At 48.4% G+C, this 15,594-nt stretch overlaps 1 protein-coding gene across 6 annotated transcripts in view; it reads right to left on the bottom strand.

The window, feature by feature from the left end:
- The window catches only part of LOC137341501 (histidine ammonia-lyase-like), a 98,558-nt gene that overhangs the window by 77,654 nt on the left and 5,310 nt on the right, over positions 1 to 15,594 (bottom strand). The window contains exon 1 of one of the 6 annotated variants that reach the window (XM_068004620.1): positions 14,451 to 14,499. The exons of 2 other annotated variants lie outside the window; for them this stretch is intronic. In XM_068004620.1, coding sequence (XP_067860721.1) covers positions 14,451 to 14,481 — 31 coding nt within the window. In that variant the 5' untranslated portion in view covers positions 14,482 to 14,499. Of the gene's footprint in view, positions 1 to 7,636; positions 7,656 to 14,450; positions 14,500 to 15,594 lie in introns of those variants that run through there. 3 more of the 6 variants (XM_068004617.1, XM_068004619.1, XM_068004622.1) reach the window with 3 other exon arrangements.

The following is a 15,594-nucleotide window of genomic DNA, read 5'->3' as shown; positions in this document are numbered from 1 at the left end:
TCATGGCAGGAGATCCCAGAGCCGTGTCATGTTCCTCTTGTGAGATGTGGGAATTCAGGGCTCCTTCCTGTATCCCTGATTCCTTCACCTGCGGGAAGTGTGTCCAGCTGCAGCTATTGTTTGACCGCTTGACGGCTCTGGAGCTGCGGATGGACTCACTTTGGAGCATCCGCGATGCTGAGAAAGTCGTGCATAGCACGTTCAGTGAGTTGGTCACACCGCAGATAAAAATTACTGAGGGAGATAGTGAATGGGTGACCAACAGACAGAGGAAGAGTAGGAAGGCAGTGCAGGGGTCCCCTGCGGTCATCTCCCTCCAAAACAGGTATACCGTTTTGGATACTGTTGGGGGAGATGGCTCACCAGGGGAAGGTGGCAGTGGCCAGGTTCATGGCACCGTGGCTGGCTCTGCTGCACAGGAGGGCAGGAAAAAGAGTGGCAGAGCTATAGTGATAGGGGACTCGATTGTAAGGGGAATAGACAGGCGTTTCTGCGGACGCAACCGAGACTCCAGGATGGTATGTTGCCTCCCTGGTGCAAGGGTCAAGGATGTCTCGGAGCGGCTGCAGGACATTCTGGAGGGGGAGGGTGAACAGCCAGTTGTCGTGGTGCATATAGGCACCAACGATATAGGTAAAAAACAGGATGAGGTCCTACAAGCTGAATTTAGGGAGTTAGGAGTTAAACTAAAGAGTAGGACCTCAAAGGTAGTAATCTCAGGATTGCTACCAGTGCCACGGGCTAGTCAGAGTAGGAATGACAGGATAGCTAAGATGAATACGTGGCTTGAGAGATGGTGCAAGAGGGAGGGATTCAAATTCCTGGGCCATTGGAACCGGTTCTGGGGGAGGTGGGACCAGTACAAATTGGACGGTCTGCATCTGGGCAGGACTGGAACCAATGTCCTAGGGGGAGTGTTTGCCAGTGCTGTTGGGGAGGGTTTAAACTAATGTGGCAGGGGGATGGGAACCGATGCAGGAAGTCAGTGGGAAATAAAATGGTGACAGAAACAAAAGGCAGTAAGGGAGAGTGTACAGAACATGACCGGACAGATGGTCTGAGAAAGCAGGGCAAGGACCAAGGGAAGTCTAGATTAAACTGCATTTATTTCAATGCAAGAAGTCTGATGGGCAAGGCAGATGAACTCAGGGCATGGATGGGTACATGGGACTGGGATGTTATAGCTATTACTGAAACATGGCTAAGGGAGGGGCAGGACTGGCAGCTCAATGTTCCAGGGTACAGATGCTATAGGAAAGATAGAGCAGGAGGTAAGAGAGGAGGGGGAGTTGCGTTCTTGATTAGGGAGAACATCACGGCAGTAGTGAGAGGGGATATATCCGAGGGTTCGCCCACTGAGTCTATATGGGTAGAACTGAAAAATAAGAAGGGAGAGATCACTTTGATAGGATTGTACTACAGACCCCCAAATAGTCAACGGGAAATTGAGGAGCAAATATGTAAGGAGATTACAGACAGCTGCAAGAAAAATAGGGTGGTAATAGTAGGGGACTTTAACTTTCCCAACATTGACTGGGACAGCCATAGCATTAGGGGCTTGGATGGAGAGAAATTTGTTGAGTGTATTCAGGAGGAATTTCTCATTCAGTATGTGGATGGCCCGACTAGAGAGGGGGCAAAACTTGACCTCCTCTTGGGAAATAAGGAAGGGCAGGTGACAGAAGTGTTAGTGAGGGATCACTTTGGGACCAGTGATCATAATTCCATTAGTTTTAAGATAGCTATGGAGAAGGATAGGTCTGGCCCAAAAGTTAAAATTCTAAATTGGGGAAAGGCCAATTTTGATGGTATTAGACAGGAACTTTCAGAAGTGGATTGGGAGAGTCTGTTGGCAGGCAAAGGGACGTCTGGTAAGTGGGAGGCTTTCAAAAGTGTGTTAACCAGGGTTCAGGGTAAGCACATTCCTTATAAAGTGAAGGGCAAGGCTGGTAGAAGTAGGGAACCTTGGATGACTCGGGAGATTGAGGCCCTAGTCAAAAATAAGAAGGAGGCATATGACATGCATAGGCAGCTGGGATCAAGTGGATCCCTTGAAGAGTATAGAGATTGCCGGAGTAGAGTTAAGAGAGAAATCAGGAGGGCAAAAAGGGGATATGAGATTGCTTTGGCAGATCAGGCAAAGGTGAATCCAAAGAGCTTCTACAAATACATAAAGGGCAAAAGGGTAACAAGGGAGAGAGTAGGGCCTCTTAAGGATCAACAAGGTCATCTATGTGCGGAACCACAAGAAATGGGTGAGATCCTGAATGAATATTTCACATCGGTATTTACGGTTGAGAAAGGCATGGATGTTAGGGAACTTGGGGAAATAAATAGTGATGTCTTGAGGAGTGTACATATTACAGAGAGGGAGGTGCTGGAAGTCTTAACGCGCATCAAGGTAGATAAATCTCCGGGACCTGATGAAATGTATCCCAGGACGTTATGGGAGGTTAGGGAGGAAATTGCGGGTCCCCTAGCAGAGATATTTGAATCATCCACCGCTACAGGTGAGGTGCCTGAAGATTGGAGGGTAGCAAATGTTGTGCCTTTGTTTAAGAAGGGCGGCAGGGAAAAGCCTGGGAACTACAGACCAGTGAGCCTGACATCTGTAGTGGGTAAGTTGTTAGAGGGTATTCTGAGGGACAGGATCTACAGGCATTTGGAGAGGCAGGGACTAATTAGGAACAGTCAGCATGGTTTTGTGAGAGGAAAATCATGTCTCACGAATTTGATTGAGTTTTTTGAAGGGGTAACCAAGAAGATAGATGAGGGCTGTGCAGTAGACGTGGTCTACATGGACTTCAGCAAAGCATTTGACAAGGTACCGCATGGTAGGTCGTTACATAAGGTTAAATCTCATGGGATCCAAGGTGAGGTAGCCAATTGGATACAAAATTGGCTTGACGACAGAAGACAGAGGGTGGTTGTAGAGGGTTGTTTTTCAAACTGGATGCCTGTGTCCAGCGGTGTGCCTCAGGGATCGGTGCTGGGTCCGCTGTTATTTGTTATTTATATTAATGATTTGGATGAGAATTTAGGAGGCATGGTTAGTAAGTTTGCAGATGACACCAAGATTGGTGGCATTGTGGACAGTGAAGAAGGTTATCTGGGATTGCAACGGGATCTTGATCAATTGGGCCAGTGGGCCGACGAATGGCAGATGGAGTTTAATTTAGATAAATGTGAGGTGATGCATTTTGGTAGATCGAATCGGGCCAGGACCTACTCCGTTAATGGTAGGGCGTTGGGGAGAGTTATAGAACAAAGAGATCTAGGAGTACAGATTCATAGCTCCTTGAAAGTGGAGTCACAGGTGGATAGGGTGGTGAAGAAGGCATTCGGCATGCTTGGTTTCATTGGTCAGAACATTGAATGCAGGAGTTGGGATGTCTTGTTGAAGTTGTACAGGGCATTGGTGAGGCCACACTTGGAGTACTGTGTACAGTTCTGGTCACCCTATTATAGAAAGGATATTATTAAACTAGAAAGAGTGCAGAAAGGATTTACTAGGATGCTACCGGGACTTAATGGTTTGACTTACAGGGAGAGGTTAGACAGACTGGGACTTTTTTCCCTGGAGAGTAGGAGGTTAAGGGGTGATCTTATAGAAGTCTATAAAATAATGAGGGGCATAGATAAGGTCGATAGTCAAAATCTTTTCCCAAAGGTAGGGGAGTCTATAACGAGGGGTCATAGATTTAAGGTGAGAGGGGAGAGATACAAAAGGGTCCAGAGGGGCAATTTTTTCACTCAAAGGGTGGTGAGTGTCTGGAACGAGCTGCCAGAGGCAGTAGTAGAGGCGGGTACAATTTTGTCTTTTAAAAAGCATTTGGACAGTTACATGGGTAAGATGGGTATAGAGGGATATGGGCCAAGTGCAGGCAATTGGGACTAGCTTAGTGGTATAAACTGGGCGACATGGACATGTTGGGCCGAAGGGCCTGTTTCCATGTTGTAACTTCTATGATTCTATGATTCTATGATTCTACCAGGTCAGATTGAATTCCCTACCAACCTGGATAAAATCATTATCCAATAAACCCAGCCCCTGACAACACAGCCCAGGCCACCACTGTCCACGCTATTTTTCACGTAGCGTCTCAGAGCTTCTTGTCCCAACCACTGGATATTATAAGAAGGGTCTTTACAGGGAACAGTCAGCCATTCCTCCCTCACATGCACAGTGAAACGAAGTGTTTCCACAAAGGGATCGATAGTCAGAGTCCATAGAAATCATCTCCAAAGATATTCCTTCTGCAATTAGGGTTTGTGAAGGTTGCTGTCAATTAGTAGTTATAGTCTGTTAAAAATTACTAGAAATCGTTACTAATTCACGTCACACATTAATTTCCACTTGATCTGTGACCAACTGTTGAAAAGAATCAGTAAAGGAACTTGTTTGGTTTTAATTTATTCTGAATTAGGTTTTATACCTGATTTTTTTTATTTCGGGTGTATAATTGACAAGGGCAGAGCTGACAGAGTTTAAAATTAAATGAGCAGATATCCCATGGCTGCTGATGGTCAGAGGTTACCCGGTGAGGGGTTGTAATGCAGGGATGTGCAAGTGGGGAAGGGCTGCACACCGTTAATGAAATCATTTGGAAAACGACCACAGCACCTTGTCTTTGTATAGCATCTTTTACCAAGGAAAAGGTCCCACAGCGCTTCACAGAGGCAAAAATTGACACCAAGCCAAAGAAGAAGATATTAAGAGGGGTTACTAAAAGCTTGGTCAAAGAGGTAGGATTTAAGGAGGGTCTTAAAGAAGGAAGTGAGGTGGAGTGGCAGAGGAGTTTAGGGAGGGAATTCCACAACGTGGGGTCCATGCGGCTGAAGGTACGGCCGCCATTGGTGGGGCGGCGAAGGCAATGGAAAATGCGTAAGCGGCCAGAGTCAGAGATGTCACATCCCCTCATATTGGGTATGGGACACCTTGATGGGAAGAAGATTGATGAGTTGGCAATGGAGACAGAGAGTCTTGCATCCTCATGAAGTCCATGCTCCAGCAACTCAAAGGCATCCCCAGGACCCTCTGTGTTTATTAGAAGTCATGATGTGGAGATGCCGGTGATGGACTGGGGTTGACAATTGTAAACAATTTTACAACACCAAGTTATAGTCCAACAATTTTTATTTGAAATCTACAAGCTTTCGGAGGCTTCCTCCTTCGTCAGGTAAATGTTCAGGAGCTCCTTGAAGCCTACGCATTTATACATATAGAACAATACATGGTGTTTACAGACTGCCCCTGCAACTGCCCGTTGCCAAGGCAATCACCGTGTTCAGACAGAGAGGTGTCACCTACAGAACCCCCGAATACACATTCAACAAAAAAACAAACAGGAAAAAAAACAGAGAGAGGCAGAAACATCCGGCAGAGAAAGCCAGCAAATGACCCATTATATTAAAAACAGATAGCTTTTGTTCGCTGGTGGGGTAACGTGTAGCGTGACATGAACCCAAGATCCCGGTTGAGGCCATCCTCATGGGTGCGGAACTTGGCTATCAATTTCTGCTCGACGATTTTGCGTTGTCGAGTGTCTCGAAGGCCGCCTTGGAGAACGCTTACCCGAAGATCGGTGGCTGAATGTCCCTGACTGCTGAAATGTTCCCCGACTGGGAGGGAACCCTCCTGTCTGGCGATTGTTGCGCGGTGTCCGTTCACCCGTTGTCGCAATGTCTGCATGGTCTCGCCAATGTACCATGCTCCGGGGCATCCTTTTCTGCAGCGTATGAGATAGACAACGTTGGCCGAGTCACAGGAGTATGAACCATGCACCTGGTGGGTGGTGTCCTCTCGTGTGATGGTGGTATCTGTGTCGATGATCTGGCATGTCTTGCAGCGGTTACTCCTACAAAAACTCAGTACCCACGGACCAGTTGAACCAGGAACACTTCTCACCACGATGGACGTCTCGGCACTATACACCAGTATCCCCCACGATGACGGCATCGCTGCGACAGCATCAATACTCAACACCAACAACAGCCAATCTCCAGACGCCATCCTACAACTCATCCGCTTCATCCTGGATCACAATATCTTCACCTTCGATAACCAGTTCTTTACCCAAACACACGGAACAGCCATGGGGACCAAATTCGCACCCCAATACGCCAACATTTTCATGCACAAGTTCGAGCAGGACTTCTTCACTGCACAGGACCTCCAACCAACGCTATACACCAGATACATCGACGACATTTTCTTTCTATGGACCCACGGCGAAGAATCACTAAAGAGACTACACGATAACATCAACAAGTTCCATCCCACCATCAAGCTCACCATGGACTACTCCTCAGAATCAGTTTCTTTCTTGGACACACGAATCTCCATCAAAGACGGGCACCTCAGCACCTCACTCTACCGCAAGCCCACGGACAATCTCACGATGCTCCACTTTTCCAGCTTCCACCCTAACCACGTCAAAGAGGCCATCCCCTATGGACAGGCCCTGCGAATACACAGGGTCGGCTCAGACGAGGAGGAACACGATGGACACCTACAGACTCTGAAAGACGCCCTGGTAAGAACGGGATATGACGCTCGACTCATCGATCGACAGTTCCGACGGGCCACAACGAAAAATCGCATAGACCTCCTCAGAAGACTAACACGGGACGCAACCAACAGAGTACCCTTCGTCATCCAGTACTTCCCCGGAGCGGAGAAACTACGCCATGTTCTCCGCAGCCTTCAACATGTCATCAATGACGGCGAACACCTCGATATGGCCATCCCCACACCTCCACTACTCGCCTTTAAACAGCCACCCAACCTCAAACAGACTATCGTTCGCAGCAAATTACCCAGCTTTCAGGAGAACAGCGTCCACGACACCACACAACCCTGCCACGGTAACCGCTGCAAGACATGCCAGATCATCGACACAGATACCACCATCACACGAGAGGACACCACCCACCAGGTGCATGGTTCATACTCCTGTGACTCGGCCAACGTTGTCTACCTCATATGCTGCAGAAAAGCATGGTACATTGGCGAGACCATGCAGACATTGCGACAACGGATGAACGGACACCGCGCAACAATCGCCAGACAGGAGGGTTCCCTCCCAGTCGGGGAACATTTCAGCAGTCAGGGACATTCAGCCACCGATCTTCGGGTAAGCGTTCTCCAAGGCGGCCTTCGAGACACACGACAACGCAAAATCGTCAAGCAGAAATTGATAGCCAAGTTCCGCACCCATGAGGATGGCCTCAACCGGGATCTTGGGTTCATGTCACGCTACACGTTACCCCACCAGCGAACAAAAGCTATCTGTTTTTAATATAACAGGTCATTTGCTGGCTTTCTCTGCCTTCCGGATGTTTCTGCCTCTCTCTGTTTTTTTTCCTGTTTGTTTTTTTGTTGAATGTGTATTCGGGGGTTCTGTAGGTGACACCTCTCTGTCTGAACACGGTGATTGCCTTGGCAACGGGCAGTTGCAGGGGCAGTCTGTAAACATCATGTATTGTTCTATATGTATAAATGCGTAGGCTTCAAGGAGCTCCTGAACATTTACCTGAGGAAGGAGGAAGCCTCCGAAAGCTTGTAGATTTCAAATAAAAATTGTTGGACTATAACTTGGTGTTGTAAAATTTACATTTATTAGAAGTGACTGACCTCAAAAGGGGTGAACCCTTCTAACGCATGTGTCACTCAGATTGGTCAATTGAATGTAAGTAGCTTCTCTTTGAATGTAAAGTATAAAAAGGAGAGGTTGGGACATCTCTGGTGGTGATGGAGTAGTGGAGGAAGCAGAAGTAGTAGACGCTCTTAGTCTCTCAGACTCTCTTTGCCTTCACTAGATGAAGCTTCTTTTGTTTGTTAGGAGAAGATTGTCTCATTTTCTCAAATCTTCTTCTGTAAGTAACCTTTACCTAGCAGATGTAGGAAGGTACCTTAATCAGCACAACTAAATCCAGGACAGAGAATAAGAGGTTAAAGAAGTCAAATTGAATGACTACACCAGCTTGATTACAGGCAGATATACGAGTGTCACTTAACTGTACAAGTGTCTGAGATCAAGGAAGGTGAGAGAAAGCCACCTAGCAGATATCGTCACTCGTGCGAAGGTGGGCTCAGCTGGAGCCCAGGTTCCAAGTGGATCAGGTAGCCCCACTGCCGAAGGGGATCTTCGACTTGTCACTCCAGAAGCTAATTATTTTTTTTTTATTACTGATTCTCTGGATGTGGGCATCACTGGCAAGACTGGCATTTATTGCCCATCTCTGGTTGCCCTGAAAAGGTGGTGGTGGGCCTCCTTCTTAAATCGCTGCAGTCCGTGCGGGGAAGGTTCTCCCACAGTGCTGTTAGGTAGGGAGTTCCAAGATCTTGACCCAGAAATGATGAAGGAACAGTGATTATATTTCCAGGTCAGGATGATGTGGCCACTCGCCACAGAATACCCAGCCTCTGACCTGCTCCAGTAGCCACAGCATTTATGTGGTTGGTCTTGTCGAGTTTCTGGTCAATGGCAACCCCTAAGATGTTGATGGTGGGGGATTCGGCGATGGTAACGCTGTTGAATATCAAGGGGAGGTGGTTAGACTCTCTCTTGTAGGAGATGGTCATTGCCTGGCACTTGTGTGGTGTGAATGTTACTTGCCACTTATCAGCTCAAGACTGGATGCTGTCCAAGCCTTGCTGCATGTGGGCTCGGACTGCTTCATTATCTGAGGGGTTGCGAATGGAACTAATCATCAGCAAACAACTCCATTTCTGACCTTATGATGGAGGGAAGGGCATTGATGAAGCAGCTGAAGACGGTTGGGCCCAGGCTGCTGCCCTGAGGCACTTCTGCAGCAATGTCCTGGGGCTGAGATGATCGGCCTCCAACAACCTCTACCATCTTTCTTTGTGCCAGGTATGACTCCAGCAAATGAAGAGTTTTCCCCCTGATCCCCATTGACCAGTGGCTCCTTGGTGCCACACTCAGTCAAATGCTGCGTTGAGGTCAAGGGCAGTCACTGTCACCTCACCTCTGGAAGTCAGCTCATGTCCATGTTTGGACCAAGGCTGTAATGAGGTTTGGAGCAGAGTAGTCCTGACGGAACCCAAACTAAGCATTGGTGAGCAGGTTATTGGTGAGTAAGTGCCACTTGATAGCATTATTGACGACACCTTCCATCACTTTGCTGATGACTGAGAGTAGACTGATCGAACGGGTATTGGGCGGGTTGGATTTGTCCTGCTTTTTGTGGACGAGGATATACCTGGGCAATTTTTCACATTGTTGGGTAGATGCCAGTGTTGTAGCTGTACTGGAACAGCTTGGCTAGAGGCGCGGCTACTTCTGGAGCACAATACTTCAGCACTACAGCCGGGGTGTTGTCAGGATCCGTAACTTTTATTGTATCTAGTGCACTCAGCCATTTCTTGATATCACGTGGAGTGAATCGAATTGGCTGAAGACTGGCATCTGTGATGGTGGGGATATCGGGAGGAGGCCGAGAAGGATCATCCACTCGGCACTTCTGGCTGAAGATGGTTGCAAACGCTTCAGCCTTGTGTTTTTCACTCACGTGCTGGGCTGTGCCATCATTGAGGATGGGGATGTTCATGGAGCCTCCTCCTCGCATTAGTTACTTAATTGTCCACCACCACTCACGACTGGATGTGGCAGGACTGCAGAGCTCTGACCTGATCCGTTGGTTGTGGAATCACTTAGCTCTGTCTATAGCCTGCTGCTCTGCTGTTTAGCATCGCATGTGCTACGTTGTAGATTCACCAGGTTGGCACTTCTTGTTCAGGTACGCCTGGTGCTGCTCCTGGCATTCTTATCTACACTCATTGAACCAAGGTTGGTCGTCTAGCTTGATGGCAATGTTAGAGTGAGGGATATTCCTGGCTATGAGGTTACAGATTGTGCTGGAATACAATTCTGCTGGTGCTGATGGCCCACAGCGCCTCATGGAAGCCCAGTTATGAGCTGCTAAATTTGTTTTCAATTTATCCCGCTTTGCACGGTGTTAGTGCCACACAACACCATAGGGGGTGCCCTTAGTGTGAAGATGGGACTTGGTTTCCACAAGGACTGTGCAGTGGTCACTCCTAGCAATACTATCAAGGACAGATGCATCTCTGACAGGTAGATTGGTGAGGACGAGGTCAAGCAGGTTATTCCCTTGTGTTGGTTCGCTCACCACCTGCCACAGGTCCAGTCTGGCAGCTATATCCTTCAGGACTCGTCCAGCTCAGTCAGTGGTGGTACCAACAAGCCACACTTGGTGATGGACATTAAGTCTCCCACCCAGAGTACATTCTGTGCCCTTGCTACCCTCAGTGCTTCCTCCAAGTGGTGCTCAACATGGAGGAGGACTGATTCATCAGCTGAGGGAGGGCGGTAGGTGGTAATCAACAGGAGGTTTTCTTGCCCATGTTTGACCTGATGCCATGAGACTTCATTGGGTTTAGAGTCAATGTTTAGGACTCCCATGGCCACTCCCTCCTGACTGTATACCACCGTGCCCCCACCTCTGGTGGGTCTGTCCTGTCGGTGGGGCAGGACATTTTAAAAATATTTTTTATTCGTTCACGGGATGTGGGCATCGCTGGCAAGGCCGGCATTTATTGCCCATCCCTAATTGCCCTCGAGAAGGTGGTGGTGAGCCGCCTTCTTGAACCGCTGCAGTCCGTGTGGTGACGGTTCTCCCACAGTGCTGTTAGGATGGGAGTTCCAGGATTTTGACCCAGCGACAATGAAGGAACCGCGATATATTTCCAAGTCGGGATGGTGTGTGACTTGGAGGGGAACGTGCAGGTGGTGTTGTTCCCATGCGCCTGCTGCCCTTGTCCTTCTAGGTGGTAGAGGTCGCGGGTTTGGGAGGTGCTGTCGAGGAAGCCTTGGCGAGTTGCTGCAGTGTATCCTGTGGATGGTACACACTGCAGCCACAGTGCGCCGGTGGTGAAGGGAGTGAATGTTTAGGGTGGTGGATGGGGTGCCAATCAAGCGGGCTGCTTTGTCCTGGATGGTGTCGAGCTTCTTGAGTGTTGTTGGAGCTGCACTCATCCAGGCAAGTGGAGAGTATTCCATCACACTCCTGACTTGTGCCTTGTAGATGGTGGAAAGGCTTTGGGGAGTCAGGAGGTGAGTCACTCGCCGCAGAATACCCAGCCTCTGACCTGCTCTCGTAGCCACAGTATTTATATGGCTGGTCCAGTTAAGTTTCTGGTCAATGGTGACCCCCAGGATGTCGATGGTGGGGGATTCGGCGATGGTAATGCCGTTGAATGTCAAGGGGAGGTGGTTAGACTCTCTCTTGTTGGAGATGGTCATTGCCTGGCACTTATCTGGCGCGAATGTTACTTGCCACTTATGAGCCCAAGCCTGGATGTTGTCCAGGTCTTGCTGCATGCAGGCTCGGACTGCTTCATTATCTGAGGGGTTGCGAATGGAACTGAACACTGTGCAGTCATCAGCGAACATCCCCATTTCTGACCTTATGATGGAGGGAAGGTCATTGATGAAGCAGCTGAAGATGGTTGGGCCTAGGACACTGCCCTGAGGAACTCCTGCAGCAATGCCCTGGGGCTGAGATGATTGGCCTCCAACAACCACTACCATCTTCCTTTGTGCTAGGTTTGAGTCCAGCCACTGGAGAGTTTTCCCCCTGATTCCCATGGACTTCAATTTTACTAGGGCTCCTTGGTGCCACACTCGGTCAAATGCTGCCTTGATGTCAAGGGCAGTCACTCTCACCTCACCTCTGGAATTCAGCTCTTTTGTCCATGTTTGGACCAGGGCTGTAATGAGGTCTGGAGCCGAGTGGTCCTGGCGGAACCCAAACTGAGCATCGGTGAGCAGGTTATTGGTGAGTAAGTGCCGCTTGATAGCACTGTCGACGACACCTTCCATCACTTTGCTGATGATTGAGAGTAGACTGATGGGGCGGTAATTGGCCGGATTGGATTTGTCCTGCTTTTTGTGGACAGGACATACCTGGGCAATTTTCCACATTGTCGGGTGGATGCCAGTGTTGTAGCTGTACTGGAACAGCTTGGCTCGAGGCGCAGCTAGTTCTGGAGCACAAGTCTTCAGCACTACAGCTGGGATGTTGTTGGGGCCCATAGCCTTTGCTGTATCCAGTGCACTCAGCCGTTTCTTGATATCACGTGGAGTGAATCGAATTGGCCAAAGACTGGCTTCCGTGATGGTGGGGATATCGGGAGGAGGCTGAGATGGATTATCCACTCGGCACTTCTGGCTGAAGATGGTTGCAAACGCTTCAGCCTTGTCTTTTGCACTCACGTGCTGGACTCCGCCATCATTGAGTATGGGGATGTTTGCAGAGCCTCCTCCTCCCGTTAGTTGTTTAATTGTCCACCACCATTCACGACTGGATGTGGCAGGACTGCAGAGCTTTGATCTGATCCGTTGGTTGTGGAATCGCTTAGCTCTGTCTATAGCATGTTGCTTCCGCTGTTTAGCATGCATGTAGTCCTGAGTTGTAGCTTCACCAGGTTGGCACCTCATTTTTAGGTACGCCTGGTGCTGCTCCTGGCATGCTCTTCTACACTCCTCATTGAACCAGGGTTGATCCCCTGGCTTGTTGGTAATGGTCGAGTGAGGAATATGCCGGGCCATGAGGTTCCAGATTGTGCTGGAATACAATTCTGCTGGTGCTGATGGCTCACAGCGCCTCATGGATGCCCAGTTTTGAGCTGCTAGATCTGTTCTGAATCTATCCTATTTAGCACGGTGGTAGTGCCACACAACACGTTGGATGGTGTCCTCAGTGCGAAGACGGGATTTCATCTCCACGAGGACTGTGCGGTGGTCACTCCTACCAATACTGTCATGGACAGATGCATTTGCGACAGGTTGATTGGTGAGGACGAGGTCAAGTAAGTTTTTCCCTCGTGTTGGTTCGCTCACCACCTGCCGCAGGCCCAGTCTCGCAGCTCTGTCCTTCAGGACTCGGCCAGCTCGGTCAGTAGTGGTGCTACCGAGCCACTCTTGGTGATGGACATTGAAGTCCCCCACCCAGAGTACATTCTGTGCCCTTGCTACTCTCAGTGCTTCCTCCAAGTGGTGTTCAACATGGAGGAGGACTGATTCATCAGCTGAGGGAGGACGGTAGGTGGTAATCAGCAGGAGGTTTCCTTGCCCATGTTTGACCTGATGCCATGAGATTTCATGGGGTCCAGAGTCAATGTTGAGGACTCCCAGGGCCACTCCCTCCTGACTGTATATCACTGTACCGCCACCTCTGGTGGGTCTGTCCTGCCGGTGGGACAGGACATACCCAGGGATGGTGATGGAAGAGTGTGGGACGTTGGCTGAAAGATATGATTCTGTGTCAGGCTGTTGCTTGACTAGTCTGTGGGACAGCTCTCCCAATTTTGGCACAAGTCCCCAGATGTTCGTAAGGAGGACCTTGCAGGGTCGACTGGGCTTGGTGTTTTGCCGTTGTCGTGTCCGGTGCCTAGTGGTCCGATGCCGGGTGGTCCGTCCGGTTTTATTCTTATTATGACTTTTCGTAGCGAGATTTTACAACTGAGTGGCTTGCTAGGCCATTTCAGAGGGCAATTAAGAATCAACCACATTGCTGTGGGTCTGGAGTCACATATAGGCCAGACCGGGTAAGGGCGGCAGGCTTCCTTCCCTCAAGGACATTCGTGAACCAGATGGATTTTTACGATAATCCGGTAGTTTCATGGCCATCACTGATACTTGTATTTTAATTCCAGATTTTTATTTAATTAATTGAATTTAATTAATTAATTGAATTTAAATTCACCAGCTGCCGTGGCGGGATTTGAACTCATGACTCTGGATTTTAGTCCAGGCCTCTGGATTACTCGCCCAGTAACATAACCACTATGCTACCGTACCCAGGGAGGGTAATGGAAGAGTCTGGGATGTTGGCTGATGGGTTTGATTCTGTGAGTATGACTATGTCAGGCTGTTGCTTGACTGGTCTGTGGGACAGCTCTCCCAATTTTGGCACCAGTCCCCAGATGTTAGTGAGGAGGACTTTGCAGGGTCGGCTGGGCTGGGTCTACCTTCATCGTGTCTGAAACCGATGCCTCGGTCAAAACAGAGTGTTCCGTCCGTTTTATTCTTCTTATCCTTTTCTATCGCGGTTTGATACAACTGAGGGTCTTGCTGGGCCATTTCAGAGGGCAGTTAAGAGTCAACCATATTTGTATGGGACTGGAGTCACGTATAGACCAGACCGGGTAAGGACGGCAGGTTTCCTTCCCTAAAGGACATTAGTGAACCAGTTGCGTTTTTACGATGATTCGACAGCTTCACGGTCACTTTTACTGATACCAGATTTTTATTCCAGATTTATTCAAGTTTTTTTTTAAAAAACTGAATTCAAATTCACAAACTCACATTCTCTGGATTATTAATCAAGGCCTGACTGGATTAACCACCACCTCCCGCATCTCAGGAAAAGAAGAAGATCGACACAACCACACTACTCACAAGGACGAGGTCGTATAAGCTCTGGAATCATTGATAACCACCAGCATCTAGCCGTTAATCTATCCACTAGACCGATGATCTGATTCTATTAACATGTCAGCTGTCTAGAGATTTAGCCCTAATTTAACCTCACCAATTTGCAGTAGTCTCAGACAGTGACTCTGTTACTGCTGAAATACGGAGACACCACTGAGTTGCCTTTACAACCTCAGTTACTCATTTTATGAAGTAACTCTGTCTATTAATTGTTTGTTATTCAAACTGCTAGGTGACCCTCAGGATATCTATTAATTATTTGTACATTCAATGTTTTACTATAAGTTGTGATTCTGTAGTCAATAATTAGTTGTTAGTGTCTGACTTCTTCCTTGAAGATTTGGCCATAAAGCATTAACCATTCACTCAAATATCCCGATCGAGGGTTGGTAAGGAAGCCAATTCAATCTGAACTGGGTGGTGTAAGACAGCTGACTTAGGCATCCCTCTCCCCCAGACGCAAGGTGGATGGTAAACCCCTGATAGTCCCTTAACGGCGAGGGATTTGGTTCCTTAGCATATATTTGTCAGGATAGCTAAAACCCAGTGTTCTTACATTTAATGAGGGCTCCTGGCCAGGATTAGAATCTCCCCAGACTTTTGGGGGGCAATATTCGGCTGGGATTATCCTTTTAAAGCTATAATTTAACTTGATGCCTTGTAACCTGCAGTGTGCCTCAGGGATCGGTGCTGGGTCCGCTGTTATTTGTTATTTATATTAATGATTTGGATGAGAATTTAGGAGGCATGGTTAGTAAGTTTGCAGATGACACCAAGATTGGTGGCATTGTGGACAGTGAAGAAAGTTATCTAGGATTGCAACGGGATCTTGATAAATTGGGCCAGTGGGCCGATGAATGGCAGATGGAGTTTAATTTAGATAAATGTGAGGTGATGCATTTTGGGAGATCGAATCGGGCCAGGACCTACTCCGTTAATGGTAGGGCGTTGGGGAGAGTTATCGAACAAAGAGATCTAGGAGTACAGGTTCATAGCTCCTTGAAAGTGGAGTCACAGGTGGATAGGGTGGTGAAGAAGGCATTCAGCATGCTTGGTTTCATTGGTCAGAACATTGAATACAGGAGTTGGGATGTCTTGTTGAAGTTGT

Source organism: Heptranchias perlo, chromosome 24 (genome assembly GCF_035084215.1).
Source record: "Heptranchias perlo isolate sHepPer1 chromosome 24, sHepPer1.hap1, whole genome shotgun sequence".
NCBI lineage: Eukaryota > Metazoa > Chordata > Chondrichthyes > Hexanchiformes > Hexanchidae > Heptranchias > Heptranchias perlo.
This window is presented reverse-complemented; position numbering and strand designations above follow the sequence as displayed.